General features: G+C 31.9%; 1 protein-coding gene across 2 annotated transcripts; it reads right to left on the minus strand.

The window, feature by feature from the left end:
- Window positions 1-2,807: 2,807 nt before the first annotated feature.
- On the minus strand, window positions 2,808-5,335 carry LOC123198820 (ribulose bisphosphate carboxylase/oxygenase activase, chloroplastic-like). 2 transcript variants are annotated; one of them, XM_044613608.1, is made up of 8 exons: window positions 5,189-5,335; window positions 4,934-5,099; window positions 4,658-4,768; window positions 4,478-4,576; window positions 4,258-4,368; window positions 3,876-4,182; window positions 3,652-3,791; window positions 2,808-3,500 (listed from the first exon to the last, which is right to left on the minus strand). In XM_044613608.1, exons 2-8 carry the CDS (start codon window positions 5,072-5,074, stop codon window positions 2,958-2,960), a joined length of 1,452 nt encoding a protein of 483 aa, XP_044469543.1. In that variant the 5' UTR covers window positions 5,075-5,099; window positions 5,189-5,335; the 3' UTR covers window positions 2,808-2,957. The 2 variants fall into 2 exon arrangements, with proteins under 2 accessions (XP_044469543.1, XP_044469542.1); XM_044613607.1 differs by having other exon boundaries at window positions 4,934-5,335.
- Between the last annotated feature and the right edge of the window lie 10,110 nt (window positions 5,336-15,445).

Consider the following 15,445-nt stretch of genomic DNA (forward strand, 5'->3'; position numbering starts at 1 on the left):
TCTTATGGTGCGCGACACTTACCATACTTGGAAGTCCCAATTTATTGATGTGCTTACCATTCATGATCTATAGAACTTTATTGTCGATGATGCACCACCTTTTCTTCTTGATGGTTCCCTTAATCCATCTCACTCTCATTTGTTATGTGCTGATCAATTAATTTTGACTTGGATTAAATCTACGGTCTTACCTTCGATTGTTCAGTCTTTGTTACTACCTTGTGTCATTGTTGTTGAAGCCTAGTCTTTGCTTGATTGACGTTTGAATCCAATTTTTGGAATTCATCTTTGATCCATTTGTGACAAGTTACACACTCTCTAGAAAACTTTTGATCAGACTATGATTGATTATCTCATTGATGCCAAGTCTATATTTCACTCACTTGCTACAATTGAGTTTTCTATTTTTAACATTGATTTTATGAAGTATGTTGTCGATGGCTTAGGTCTAGAGTACCAATCTTTCATCACTTCACTACACTTTTGATCATCCATGACCTTTGATGAACTGTATGATATTCTCCTCCATGAAGAACACCTTTAAAATAAACACTATGGTATGTCTACTCTAGTTATTGTTATGCCTGTTACTCGATACTTTCCACAATCTTTAAGCTTATCCAAATCTTCTTACAAGCGTGACTTTTGTGGTAAAAAAAAAAGTGGGTGTTGTGGTAATGGTGGTCCATTTATTCTTTGTTGACAACCCACATATCAACTTCTTATGCTCTTAACTTCTATCAATGTTCTTTCTCAAGGTGCTTGTTAGATTTGTGATAAACAAGGGCATTCTGCTCGTGTTTGTCCACAATAAGAAAATGTTGCCTATATAACAGATTTAATGACCACTTCTTTGGCCATTATGTCCATATGTGATCCATCCGAGTCAAGTTGGGTTTTAGATTCTAGAGTTATACATCACATGACACCTAATACTTCCATCTTGTCATCTTTTCAACCTCACATTGGTATGTCTTCTCTAATTGTTAGGAACGGTCATCATTATTAATTTCACATTAGAGGTATGTGTGTCTATCTAAATATACTCATTCTCTTTATCTTATTTGATGTGCTGTGTGTGCCATCGTTACATAAAAATTTGTTACCCATTCATAAATTCACTTTTGATATTAATTCTGTTTGTCTCCTTGACTAATCTGGTTTTGTGATTAAGGACAAATAGATAGGACAAATTTTTCTCTTTGGTTGCAGCAGTAATGATCTCTATCAATTGACTCCTCTAGTCATTATATCTTATTCGTCTGTTTGTGTCTTATTTGATGTTTAACATCATTGTTTTGGTCATCCATCATCTATAAACTGTACTTGCCTTTATGTTTAGTGTAGATCATCATTTGTCGAATCTTCTTTCTGTTTGTTTCGTATGTCCTTTTAGTAAAAGACATCCCCTTTGATTTACTTAACAAACTTACACAACTCGTTGACCTCTCAAGCTTTTTCACCTTGATGTTTGGGGTCCTGCTCTTGTTCTATCGTTATCGTCTTTTAGATATTATTTGCCTACTGTTGATAATTTTAGTAGATATACATGATTATACCCCATATTTAAAAAGTTTGATGTTACTGTTTGTTAAATTTAAGTTTATGATAAAAAACCTTTTTTCTTGTTCTATTCAAATTATCCATTTTGACGGTGGTTGTAAATTTGATAATACATTGTTTTGTTCTTTTCTTGAGTCTCATGCTATTATACATCAGCTATCTTGTCCTTACACCCCTCCCCAAAATGGTGTTGTTGAAAGGAACATTGTAACATAGCGGAAAAAAGACGTTATCTCTTAATACAAGCTAACTCCCTGTTTTTTTGGTGAAGGCATTTTCTACTGCTATGTTTTTGATTAATAGGTTGCCCACACCACTGCTCAAGAATATAAGTCCCTTTGAAGTTCTTTGTTAGTGCTTATCGAACTATGACTTTTTGTTGTGCTTGTTATCCCCTACTCACTTCGACTGCTCCACATAAAAAAGCTCCTCAATCTGTTCTTTGCTTATTCTTGGGGTATGATGCTTTACATCATGGATATCAGTGTCTCCATGTGCCTATTGGTCATCTCTGTATCTCCTATCATGTGCTGTTTTATGAGACTGTATTCCTTGGCTATGTTGTTTGATCCTCCCTCCATAGAGTCTTCTTTAGGGTTTCACTCGTTGTCGGTTCTCTTTACCTTTCTTCAGATGTCTAATATGGTAGGCTCACATCTCTTTCGTCTGTCTTTTGTGCCATCTGAGTCCATGCAACCTGAAAACAACGCTCAACAAGTTTCTGAGACTACTGGTCCTCTTAATTCACCCTCAATTGCTCCTGCCTCTTTGGACACATCTATATCTGATCGATTTGAGACACCTCCTCTTAGGCCCAAGTTTCAAAGTATTAATGAGATCATGGGTTCCTCTTCTCATCTAATTCCTTAGGCTCTTACCGTCAAAACACTTAACCCTGCATTCCATGAGCCTACCACTTTTAAGCAAGCTTTGTCTTTTCCATATTGGCATCAGGTCATGAATGAGGAATATGATGCCCTTATGAGAAACAACACTTGGGTTCTTGTTCCGCCATCTCTTTAGTTAAATTCTTTACAATAATTACAAATCAAATCACTATAATTCATTTTCATTTTCTTTATAGGAAGTTAAAGTTAAATTCTTTATTGCAGTCAAGTAGTAAAACAATCATCATGGTACTAGAATTTATCAGTAGAATTCATGAAATTATTCCATTTGAGATAATACATGGTACGAATTAGCACGACAAAAGTAAGAACAATAGAAAGTAGTAAAGATAGAAATGACAAAGAAAGAGATTGATAGTTATCGCAAATACTAATTAAAAGCTCTTAATTAACACCGGTACATCTACACAGGCACAAAGCCAGAAGCCTTATTAATACACTGAAACGCTAAAAGAGATGATTAATTTTGTTGTAAAATAAATTGTTTCATGCCAAACATTCGGGTACAGACTCCATTGCTGCTTCAAAATCCTCTAATGTGATGGTAAGCAGTTCATCTCTATCTGAACAATCATCACTGAGCCTAAGATCCAGATTCCCCTTAGCATTATTTAACATTATATCCACTAAACCTCCATTCATTTTCATACGCTGCGTTTTTATTGTCGCTCTCTTTATTAAATCTGCAATGGCATCTACAGTACAAGAAGAGTGCAATTTAAACCCATGTAACAAGCTATCCCTCGGCAGATTTTTCATCTTGATATGGAGAACATTAGCCAATTCTTCACAGCTCAGATCTTTAAAATTGAAAATGTTCGTAACCCTTCTGCTGAAACCTTCATTAGAAGATATTACACGTTGCATTGCTTCATTATAGCCAGCAAATATGACTAACACTTTTCCACTGTCCATACAAGACATGATTTCTTCTAAGGCTTCTAACCCAAAGTCACGACCACTTCTCTCTTCCGGTATTAGTCGATATGCTTCATCCACAAAAAGTATACCTCCCTCCGCTTCTTCGATCTGTACATCAAATTATTACTATTTTTTTGTTAAAATAAATCATATAATCTAATGTATGTTTCTACTATGTTATGCATTTTGATACATAAATGGTAAAGAGAGGATACAAGTCCATCAAATTATACACTTTTTTTAAAGCAAGGTGGTGTACTTTATCCCTAGTCTTTGGTCCAGTGTGACCAATATATTCACCAACTAAATCTGTCCGTTGAACTTCTTTTACTTTGTCAGTTTGCAAAATTCCCACACTATGGAGTAGTCTTCCAAGGATTCGAGCCACCATTGTCTTACCTATCCATATATGAAAAAGGGATATTTGGGTGAACAAAATATTCCAGCAGCAATTTTAAGTGATAAAGTGAACGGCAATTTTACCTGTTCCAGGATTTCCTAGAAATGCCATGTGAGGAAGTCTTCCAGCAGTACCAATTTTCAGTCCAATGGCCTTACGCCTTTCATTCAAAAGAATGCCCTTTGCCCATTTCCGAAGCTGCGTCTTGAGTTCATCCAGACCCACAATATTTGATAGCTCTTTTTCGAGGGCATCCATCCTTTCTTTTTGCTTCTTGCAGGCTTCAAGTAACTTTTTGTTTCGTTGTTTTACTTGATGCGAGAGCATTAAATCAAGCAACTTCCCACTTTCTTTGATTTTTGAAACATGATCTATAGGAGTCATGTCCTCCTGCATTCAAAGTTGCTTAGATTACTACTATTTAGCAAGAAATAAATTTATTATTTCACAGTATAAAATATATACATCATCTGTAGCATCACAATCAGCATTATTCTCGAGCAATGTCTCGACAATTGAGCAGTCTTCAGTTCGAATTGCGTAACAAACAGAAAGCATTAATGGTGTCACTCCATACTGCATATAAAAATGCGGAAAAAAGGAAGAAAAAAAATATATTACTTTCACATTTTTCAGGAAAAGTGTTACTGAACGAGAAGATAAGACACAATTATATAAAAAGCACCTTAGTTTTTGCTTCAACAGGAGCACCATGAGCGAGAAGTAATTTTGCAGCTTCATTACACCCGTTCTCTGCCGCTACGTGCAACGGAGTTTCTCCATACTGCAAAACTCAAGAGGTGTCAGAACTTTTTCCCTTTTGTAACTAAGCAGTCATATTTTTCCCTTAATAAAGAGCACATACCATATTTTTTGCTTCCAACTCAACTTTATCATCTCCTTTCCATTCAAGCAGAAAATTCACTATTTCTGTCCTGTTTTTACTAGCAGAAAGATGAAGGGGTGTCTCCAACTTCTGCGCTTAAACCAAAATGATTTCATAATTGCAAGATAAGCATAGTCAGCTTATTCTTTACTAATTTGTAGAAAAAACCCTCTTAAAAACCAATTGACAAAATCTAATTATTTCAGGTGGACATGTGTACATGAATAAAAAATAATACTAAAAAATAAATCTTACAATTGCATTTTTTGCGTTGAGAAAAGATGGGTCATCTTGAATTAGCTTCTGAAACCCCTCTATATCCCCAGACTGAGCACAATCATGAATGGTTTCATGTTTTTCAGATCCTGATGATTGTGTATGATGACCATTCTCCATGTCTGTTTGGCTTCTCTCTTGATGACTAATTAAGAAGATTAAAAAGAAGAAAATAGAACAAGGCAAGAACAAACACAGATTTAGTTCGCTTTTATAAGCATTTATTTTGCTTACTTTGATTACGTAACGCGTTAAACGTCACCATGCAATACTATGTAATCTTCAATGAAGTTTCATCAGGTATATTTGCAAGCTCTAGATCATTTTTTTCTCCCAGCATATATTGCAAGTTCTTTGAAAATTCTGTGAGGTCACAACTTCCAATTAATTTACGCTTGTGATCAAGGCCACCGTTGGATAACTATTTATTGTACTTTATTTCTACTTTCATCCTTTTTTCTATCTTTTCCAGGAAGTTGCGCTTTGCCTTTTTCTATTTATTGTGTCCCCTGAAGATGCCCTTCAAGCCTGAAATGATAAAAAACTCTGAATCATAGGACTTGGGTGAGAACGTTTCATTTCTTTGTTTTTTATTAGAATAATGAAGTTTACGTTCGAAAAAATTTCCTTCAAATTTAAAGGCCGAAAGAATGCTGCGCACCCAAGGTTTTCTGAAATGACATGTTCTCCCTTAAACTTTTAAAAAGCTAAATTCCCACCCAAGGTTTGCTAAAATGACAAAATCCCACCCATTAAGTTTTTTATTTTTTGTAGCAATGTTATGTGTACGCATTTTGCATATATAGATTATGTGTTACTTTATCTTTAATTTAAATTCATTCAATCAAATAATAACATATTATCTGTATATTTAAATTGTATATAAAAAATGTGCACACATAGTTTTATTGTTTTGTTTAATAGAATAAAAGATAGTACCATATTGCTTATACCACAGACAAATAAATTTAGTAAATAATTGATTTTTTTATATTTTTTTATATATCTATATGTATTGGCTTGAAATATATATATCAACTCATTTCAATCAAATATAGGATTTTTTTATTCCTTAATTTTGAAAAAAGAAATATAAATTCTATATGAACCAATCTCTAAAGTAAACATGAAAAAAAGTAAGAGTTGAAGGTGGCCCATTCACAAAATGTGAAGCCGTTAATATATCTAAAAATAACTTAGACATACAAGCTCTCCTTTTCAGAAAGAAAAAGAAAGTAGCACTAGGTCGATTCATCTTTCTTCAATGGAAGACAAATACAACCAGAACGCAAATGAAACTTCCATGAAGATTCCTTTGTATTCCATGGTGACTTTTAACAAGTTACGCAGTAAAAATTAAGCAAATTAATTAATTAGCATTTAGATGCTTATAAAAAGCAAAATAAATCTCTCTTTGTTCTTGCTCTATTTTTACTTTGTTCTCTCTCCTCAATTATCAAGAGAGAAGACAAAAATATATGGAGGGTGATCAGGATAAACAACCATCAGGATCTGAGAAACGTAGAACTATTCATGACTGCGACTTTCTGTAGGGCCAACTTGAACACTGTCTGGAAATTTCTGCAGGATCTGAAGGAAGATGAGGCCAGTTACTGCGACTTTCTGGAAATTTTTTTTTATATATATATGATCGTACGACTTCACATTTTCTGTAGGGCCAACTTGAACATTGTCTTTTTTTTATAGCTTGGCTTTGTTGGGTTTCTAGTCCCCTCTTACATGAAAAAGCCCAAATTTATTTGAATGAAATAATCTGACACATTATATTAATAAATTAAGGCAAATATGAGTTAGTGTATATATATATAAATATAATAAAATTATATATACTTATTTTGTATATATAAATATATACATATATGATATATATCATCAAGTGATTGAGTAATTTTAAATTAAGAATAAAATAACATCTAATTGCATGATGACACATCATATGTATATGTATTTTTGTATCAAATAGTGGGTATGTATAATATTGTTTCATATAAATAACACATAAAAGTAAAAAAAAAAAAACAAAGAGGAGGAGAAAAACACTGTCTTGGTTTTTTGAGTGTACCTTCATGGAAATTTTGCATTTTACCTTAATTTTACCATTAAATCGCTCTGATTTTTGGACTATTAGTAGAAAACTCATTGGTCTTCATTTTGAATGGTGTAGAACACGATTGGTTTTTCTTTGTTAGAATGTGATTAGTTGTATTGTGCAATTTTATTTAGATAGCTATTGGAAAAACATCTCTTTCTCTTTCATTTACTGTTTGATTGCTTTCAAATTTTGATATTATTTTAGCCACATTTGGTGCTATATTTTGGACAGTGGAAATTTTGCTTTTGATGTCAGTAACGTGAGATATAAACTTTCAAGTTTGTTGTGATATTCATTATTTTTCTACACTTGTGCTATTACTTTGTTTTGTTGTTTTGAAGAGTTGTGTACTCAATGGTAAGCTGAAAATAGTGTACTATTATTTTGGATATAGTGGATTGGTTTATTTGGGCAAGGTCTCATGGCTTTACTTTTCATATTAAAGAGGTTTTCACGTTAAATTATGATTTTTTTAAATTATATTTTCTTTTGATTATTTGGTGTGATATAATTATATTTTGGTTGATTGTTTGATGCCACATGGTTCAATCAAGAAGGGGAGATTTTGATTTTAGTCTTGTTAGTTTAATTGTTTTTTTTCCAAAAAGTGGTATCAGAGATTTGGTTTCTATTGCGATTGATTGACTTGATTGAATGATGGAGTTGAACTTTAACAAGATAATTTGTTTAAATGACACCAATTATCATATTTGGAAGAATAAGATGGAAAATCTTTTGTTTGTCAAAATATTGCATCTCTTAGTATTGCTTCTAAAATGCCTAAGTCTAAGAGTGATTTAAAGTGGGCATTTGAGCATGAACAAGTGTGTAGTTTCATTAGGCAATATGTTGATGATAATGTTTGCAACCATATTTGCAATGAGATGCTTGCTCATTCTTTGTGGAGTAAACTTGAATTATTGTATGATTCAAAATCAGATAATAACAAGTTATTTTTTTCCTAAAAAGATGATGCAATTGAAATATAGTGAAGGAACCTCTAGGGTGGATTACTTGAATGAGTTTCAAGGGATTATTGATTAGTTATCTAGCATGAATATTAAATTTGATGATGAAGTTCTTGGGTTATGGCTACATGCGACTTTTCTTGATAGTTGGAAAATTTTTCATGTCTCACTTACCAATTTAGCTCCAAGTAAAGTTCTTTCCATGGAATTAGTCAAGAGTGCTATTTTAAATGAGGAGGTGAGAAGAAAGTCTCAAGGTTCATCATCAAAATCAAATGTCCTAATTTCTGAAAATAGGAGAAAAACAAACAAAAAGATTAGACTTCTCGAGACAAAGCCAAAACAAGTCAAGATCAAAATACAAGAATCTTGAGTGTCATCATCATGGTAAAAAAAGGCATATCAAGAAATTTTGCTACAAGTGAAGAAGTGAGAATAAAGACAACAAAGGTGATGATAGACAAGAAAAGAAGAAAACAAAGAAGAATAACCACTTTGTTACTATTGAGTCTAATGATCTCATTATTGTTTATGATGAGAATGTGGTTAATGCTGCTTCCTAAGAAATTACTTGGGCAATAGACAATAATGTTTTTTTTCATGTTACATCCTAGAAAGAATTCTTCACATCTTATACTTTTGGTGACTTTGTCATGTTAAGGATGGACAATGATGGTCAAACATATGTTGTTGGTATATAAGATGTTTGCTTGGAAACTAGTATTGGGAGACGGTTGACATTTAAGGATGTATGACATGTACTTGAGATTCGTGTGAATTTGATTTTGATTGGTAAGCTTGATGATGAGGGTTATTGTAAAACCTTTAATGAGGGTTAGTGGAAGCTTAGCAAAAGTTCTTTTGTTATGGGTCAAGGTAAGAAATCTTCTAGTTTATACTTGATACAAGCTTTTATTACTAAAGGCATAATGAATGTGATAGAAGAAGAAAATTTGTCAAAACTATGACATCAGAGGCTTAGTCACATGAATGAAAAAAGGTTTGACTGTTTGGCAAAGAAGAATCTACTACCTGGAGTGAAATGTCCAAGGTTGGATAGGTGTGCACATTGTTTAGCTGAGAAACAAAAAAAGGGTCTCGTTTAAAAGTTATCCACCTTTTAGGAAATCTGATTTTCTTGAGCTGGTACATTCAGATATTTATGGTCCATTGAAGGAAAAGTCATATGGTGGTGTATTGTATTTTGTCACCTTTATTGATGATTGTTCAAGAAACGTATGGGTTTATGCTTTCAAGACAAAAAACCAAGTACTTCATATATTCAAATAGTTTCCATCATCAGTAAAAAGGCAAATGACAAAAGAAACTGAAATGCATCCGGTCTGATAATGGTGGTGAATATAAGGGTTAATTTGATGAGTATTGTCGATCACAAGGTATCAGACATCATCAAACACCTTTTATGACTCCTCAGTTGAATGACATGGCAGAAAGGATGAACAAAATAGTAATGAAGAGGGTCAGATGTTTGCTTTCAAAGGCAAAGTTACCAAAGTCTTTCTAGGATAGAGTTTTGAATACAGTTGCCTATGTGATAAATCTATTTCCTACCATTTCTTTGAAAGGTGATGCCTTGATAGAGTTTGGCTTGACAAGGATGTTTCTTATGACTATTTGCATATTTTGGGTTGTAAGGCTTTTGTGCATGTTCCAAAAGATGAAAGGTCAAAGCTAGGTGCCAAAACTCGTCAATGCATATTTCTTGGTTATGGCCAAGATAAGTTTGGGTACCAACTATATGATCCAGTTGATAAAAAAATTGTTAGAAGTAGATATGTGATATTTGTTGAGAATTAGACTATCAAAGACATTGAAAAGATAGACAGTATAGTTCCTCAAAGTAGTAACAAACTGGTTAATATGGATCTGACTACCTCAACATCTTTGCCTAGTTTGGTTAATGATGACATTGAGCATGATACGCATAATGATACTTACATAGATGATTTGGATGCTCTTGTAGGTAATGTTGTTGATTTGCAATATGCATCTATAGTTCCTCCAACCAATTCACTTCAAAGGTCAATTAGACCAAAGATGTCATTTACAAGATATTCTTTTGGTGGGTATATGCTTCTTATTGATATGAGAGAACCAAAGTGTTATGAAGAGGCTATGAAGAGTAAACAAAAGCAATATTGGGTTGATGTCTTGAATGATGAAATGAAATCCCTATATGACAATGACATGTTTGAGTTAGTAAAGTTTCCTCAAGGCAAAAAAGCTTTGAAAAGCTGGTAAGTATACAGGTTGAAGCAAAATACAATACTTTAGTTTCACGATATAAAACCAGATTGGTTGTCAAAGATTTAGTCAGAAGAAGGGATTGATTTTGAGGAAATCTTTTCTCTTTTTGTGAAAATGTCTTCCATCAAAGTTATTCTGAGTTTAGATTTTAGTCATGATTTGGAGATTGAGCAAATGAATGTGAAGACCATTTTTCTTTATGGCGATTTGGAAGAAGAAATTTACATGGAACAGCCTGAAGGTTTTTAAGCACCAAGAAAAAAGAACTATGTCTGCAAGTTGAAAAAGAGTTTGTATGGCTTAAAATAGGTGTTGAGACAATGATACAAAAAGTTTGATTTTGTTATGGGGAAACAAGTTTGTATGAAGACTACTTGTGATTATTGTGTCTTTGTGCAAAAGTTCTCTAATAATAATTTTATCACACTGTTGCTATATGTTGATAGCATGCTAATTATTGGTCATAGAGTTTCTTGTATTGATAGGTTGAAGCATGAGTTGAGTGAGTCCTTTGCCATGAAAGACTTAGGGCCAACAAAACACATTCTTAGCATACAAATAATTTGTGATAGAAAAAACAAGTAGTTATGGCTATCACAAGATAATTATATTGAGAAAATACTTTAGAGGTTTAACATAGACAAGTAAAAGCCTATAAACATTGCTTTTGTTACTCATTTCAAGTTGAGCAGTAATCAGAGTCCCTCGACAGAGAATGAAAAAGAAGATATGCATAAAGTTTCTTATGCTTCATCGGTTGGTAGTTTGATTATACAATGTCCAGATATAACTCATGCTATTGGTATAGTTAGTTGATTCTTCTCCAATCTTGGTTAGGAACATTGGAAAGCAATAAAGTAGATAATGAGATATCTTTTAAGAACTTATGATTTGAAGCTTTGCTTTAGGAGTGAGAAGCCTATACTTGTTAGGTATACAAATTCAGATCTGACAGGGGATATTGATTTTAGAAAGTCTAATTCTAGTTATTTGATTACTTTCATAGGTGGAGAAGAATGTTAACAATCCAGATTGCAAAATATGTTGTATTGTCTACTACTAAGTCAGAGTTCATTGTTATAACTGCAACATGCAAGAAAATGTTATGGATGCGGAGATTCTTGCAAGAGCTTAGTTTCACGCAGAAAAGATATATGTTGCTTTGTGACAATCAAAGCACTATTCATCTTAGTAAGAATTCAACTTTTCATATGAGGTTAAAACACATTGATATGAGGTATTATTGGATACGTAGCGTCTTTAATGACAAGTTGATTGAACTTGAGAAGATTTACGCTGACAATAATGGTTTCAACATGTTAACAAAGTCATTACCAAGAAGAAAATTTGAGACTTGTCATTTGATCGTCGGATTGACGTCTTCTTTCACCCAGTCAGGAAGGGGGGAGAATTGTTGGGTTTTTGAGTCTCTTCCTATGTGGAGAAAACTAAATTTATTTATTAAAAAAGTTTGACCTACTATATTCATAAATTAGAGCAAATAAGAGTCAACATATATATATATATATATATATATATATATATATATATATATATATATATATATATATATATATATATAAATAACACACAAAAGTCAAAGAGAGAGAGAGAGAGAGAAGAGGAGAAAAATGTTATCTTGGTTTTTTAGTGTGCATCCATGGAATATTTTTTGTTTTATCTCAATTTCACCGTTGAATCGCTCAGATTTTTGGATTGCTAATAGAAGACTCATCATTCTTCATTCTGAACAGTAAGGATCACATTTTCTGTGCAATTATCTATGTCAAATGTGACTGGTTGTATTATGTAGTTTTGTTTAGATGACTCTTATAAAAACGTTTCTTTCTCTTTGTCTACCGTTGGATTGCTCTCAAAGTTTTGTATTATTTTAGGCACATCTAATTCTATATTTTGGATGGTAGAGATTTGTTTTTTATATCTGTAACATGAGATATAAATTTTCGAGTTTGTTGTAATATTCATTATTTTTCTATTATTGTGTTATTACTTTGTTTTGTTACTTTAGAAAATTGTGTACTCATTCATAAACTAAAAATAGTATACTATTATTTTGAATATAGTAGATTAGTTTATTTGGGCAGTACTCCATAGTTTTACTTTTCACATCAAAGAGGTTTTTACGTTCAATTGCGGTGTTTTTTTCTAGTATATTTACTTTTGATTATTTGATATGATAGAATTATATTTTGATCAATTGTTTGTTATTACATAGTTTAATCAAGAATGAGAAATTTTAATTTTAGTCTTATTAGTTTAATTATTTTTTTCTCAACAAGCTTAGGGTTGTCTTGGTATAAAACCGCGTTTGATAAGACCGAGTTGGTATATTTGCAAGCCTTTGATCATTTTACTTCCAGCAAATATTGCAAGTTCCCTGAAAATTCTATGAAGTTTCAGAACTTCCATTAATTCACCATTCACAATCCTCAAGCATCTTACAAATGGCACGCTTGTGATAGGGGCCACTATTCGAAAATTATTGTACTTTCATCTTTTTGTTTTTAAATCTTTTCCAGGAAGTGCGCTTGTCTTTTTCTTTTTTATCATGTCCCCAGAGGCATTGAAGATGGCCCGCAAGCCTAAAATTATAAAAGAACTCTAAATAATATGACTTTCTCATTTCTTTGTTTTGTATTGGACACATATCCTTAGTTTGACTTTAAACCCCAGAAATGTGTGTGGGAAGACGGGCAATGGGCTCCAATTTTTATTTTTTTTATAAATAATTTACATTTTGAATGGAGTATAATAACTTTTTTTAATCCTTTTCATGACTATGTCCATGTGATGAAATTATCATTATCACTATTTAAGTTTGAAAAAAAAATCAATTTTTCACCTATTTATAAAAGTTAATAGTAAAAAAATATTTTTGTTATTTTATTCAAATATTATGACAAGAGTGTAATTACGTGTCATTTTATCTTTAAAGTTAATAAAAACACTCTCTCGGATTTTAATGTGAAAAGTATTATAGGAGTGTAAATATATTTTTATAAACTTACTATGGGTAAATGAAGATTTTACCTATGTTATTTAAAAAATCATCATATTCACTTCATATTTTTAGAAAATATATTAAAGTCCTAATATGACATCTAAATATTTAATTTGTTGTATTCGGTTTAGTTCTTTGAGGTGTAGTTGTTATTTTTAAACTATTGAGGGCATATTAAAATTTTGAAAATTTTAAAAATACCCCAAATTTTTTTTTAAATTTAAAACTATCATAGAAAATTTTTCTCTAAAATTTAAAAAATTATAGTTTGGTACTGAACAAATAATTATATGTCATTAACACCTATATTTATATTTTTATTAGTTTTAATTGAAATTAATATAAATTAGGACACAAAAAATTATTTAATAAAATTTTAAGAGGAAAATGTTGTTTAGCTAATTACCCAAAAAAAAAAAGTTGTTTAGCTTGAGGGCATTTTTGCCTTTTCAAAAGTTTAGAAAGAAATGTTGCGGTTTTGTCCCCATGAGGATTTGGGCAAGCTTGATGCTTCTTAGCGTTGATGGTGGAAGAGCAGTTCACATCAGTGGATTTGGCGGAGGTTCAAGCTTGTTTGGGGCAGTAATCCTTGTTTTACCTCCTTGGTTGTCATGTAGCAATTGTGGTAGTTGATGATTTCTCTCCTAGGCTTTTTCACCAAAAAAAAATAATAATAATAGACGGTTGGGAAATAAACTTTTTCTTTAAGACATAGGAATTGAGGCTCCATGAGATTGAGATGAGTTTTGATGATCAAGAATGCCTATGTATTTCCTGAGGGCATATTTCCATTATAAATGGATTGGCTTTAATGAGGAAATGGAACAGACTGCTGATTTTGGTCGAATACATAATTGGTGGCTGTGAGGAAGCCGGTTCTTTCTGGCTAACCATGTTAATTGAACCTCCTTGAAAATCCATAGCGACAACACAACTATCATTTTAGTAGTCTTTTCAACCCTTAATTCATGCTTTTGTATAAAGAATTGAGCTTCTTAAAGTGAGAGATCGAATCTGTTTTAGATTTTGTCCGAAATATATTAGGATATAAGTGTTAATTGAAACTTATATTATACAAAATCAATTGACTTATATTAATGTTTAATTCACACACTTATATATTACTTATTTTATTTAATTCTATTAGATGTGAGATTTTTTTTCTTTTTATTTGAGTTTTTAATACCTCCATTCAAATGTAATCATCTAAAGTGGTAAACCCGTTATTTAACTGAATCCTCTTATTTCGTGGGTATTCGACCCTGTTGATAATATGCATTAAACGTAAACATGGAATATTATGGAATCTTCAATGAAGTTTCATCGGGGTTTCAGGTGCTTTATCTTGACTGACTTGACTAATGTGTTTGCCATCCGTTGAAGAAAGATAACCGACCTATCACCACTTTCCGAAAATTATACATATGAACACGGCTTCACATTCTGTGTAAGGGCCGACTTGAACGTTATCTTTTTCATAGATAACCGCGCCTGATAAAAATGAGTTGATATTTATTGCCACCGTATATTGCAAGTTTTCTGAAAATTCTACAAGCGGGTAACCTTTTTATATAAATAGATAAAATGCTATTTTGTTTTTAATTTAAAATTATTTATTAATATAATTATATATAAAATATGTCTAAATTATATAAAAACAGGAATGAATAACCTTATTATTCTGTAAAGTTGACAACTTCCGATTAATTTACCTTTCACACTCAGCCATTTTGTAGATGCCACGTTGTGATTAGGTCCACTATTTGAAAATTATTATATTTTATTTCTACTTTCATTTTTTTTTTTCGTTTTTTTAAAAATCTTTTCCATGAAGTGCGCTGGCCTTTTTATGCCTCGCAAGCCTAAAATTATAAGGCCAAATAACTATTACCCACGCAAGGTTTGATGATACGACAAATTTCTAACTTTTGAGTTTCAAAAACAAGATTTTTAGTTGTTATTTACTTTTGTATTTTATTAAATAAAAGGGTAGGAAGATTATTTTGTATAGGTTTTTAATTTTTAAAAATATCAGGGATGTTGCTGCAAGTTTTAGAGGATTTTGGACATTCAAAAATGTTTGGAGGTGTTTGAAAATTTTTAAAACTTAATACATCTTT

The sequence above is a fragment of the Mangifera indica genome, chromosome 16, assembly GCF_011075055.1.
Source record: "Mangifera indica cultivar Alphonso chromosome 16, CATAS_Mindica_2.1, whole genome shotgun sequence".
NCBI lineage: Eukaryota > Viridiplantae > Streptophyta > Magnoliopsida > Sapindales > Anacardiaceae > Mangifera > Mangifera indica.

Coding starts and splice junctions, on each gene's coding strand:
- LOC123198820 (XM_044613608.1), bottom strand. CDS start 5,074: ATGGAGAATGGTCATCATACACAATCATCAGGATCTGAAAAACATGAA. Junction 4,369..4,477: donor CTGTTGAAGCAAAAACTAAG/GTGCTTTTTATA, acceptor TTTTATATGCAG/TATGGAGTGACACCATTAAT. Junction 3,792..3,875: donor TCTAGGAAATCCTGGAACAG/GTAAAATTGCCG, acceptor ATATATGGATAG/GTAAGACAATGGTGGCTCGA.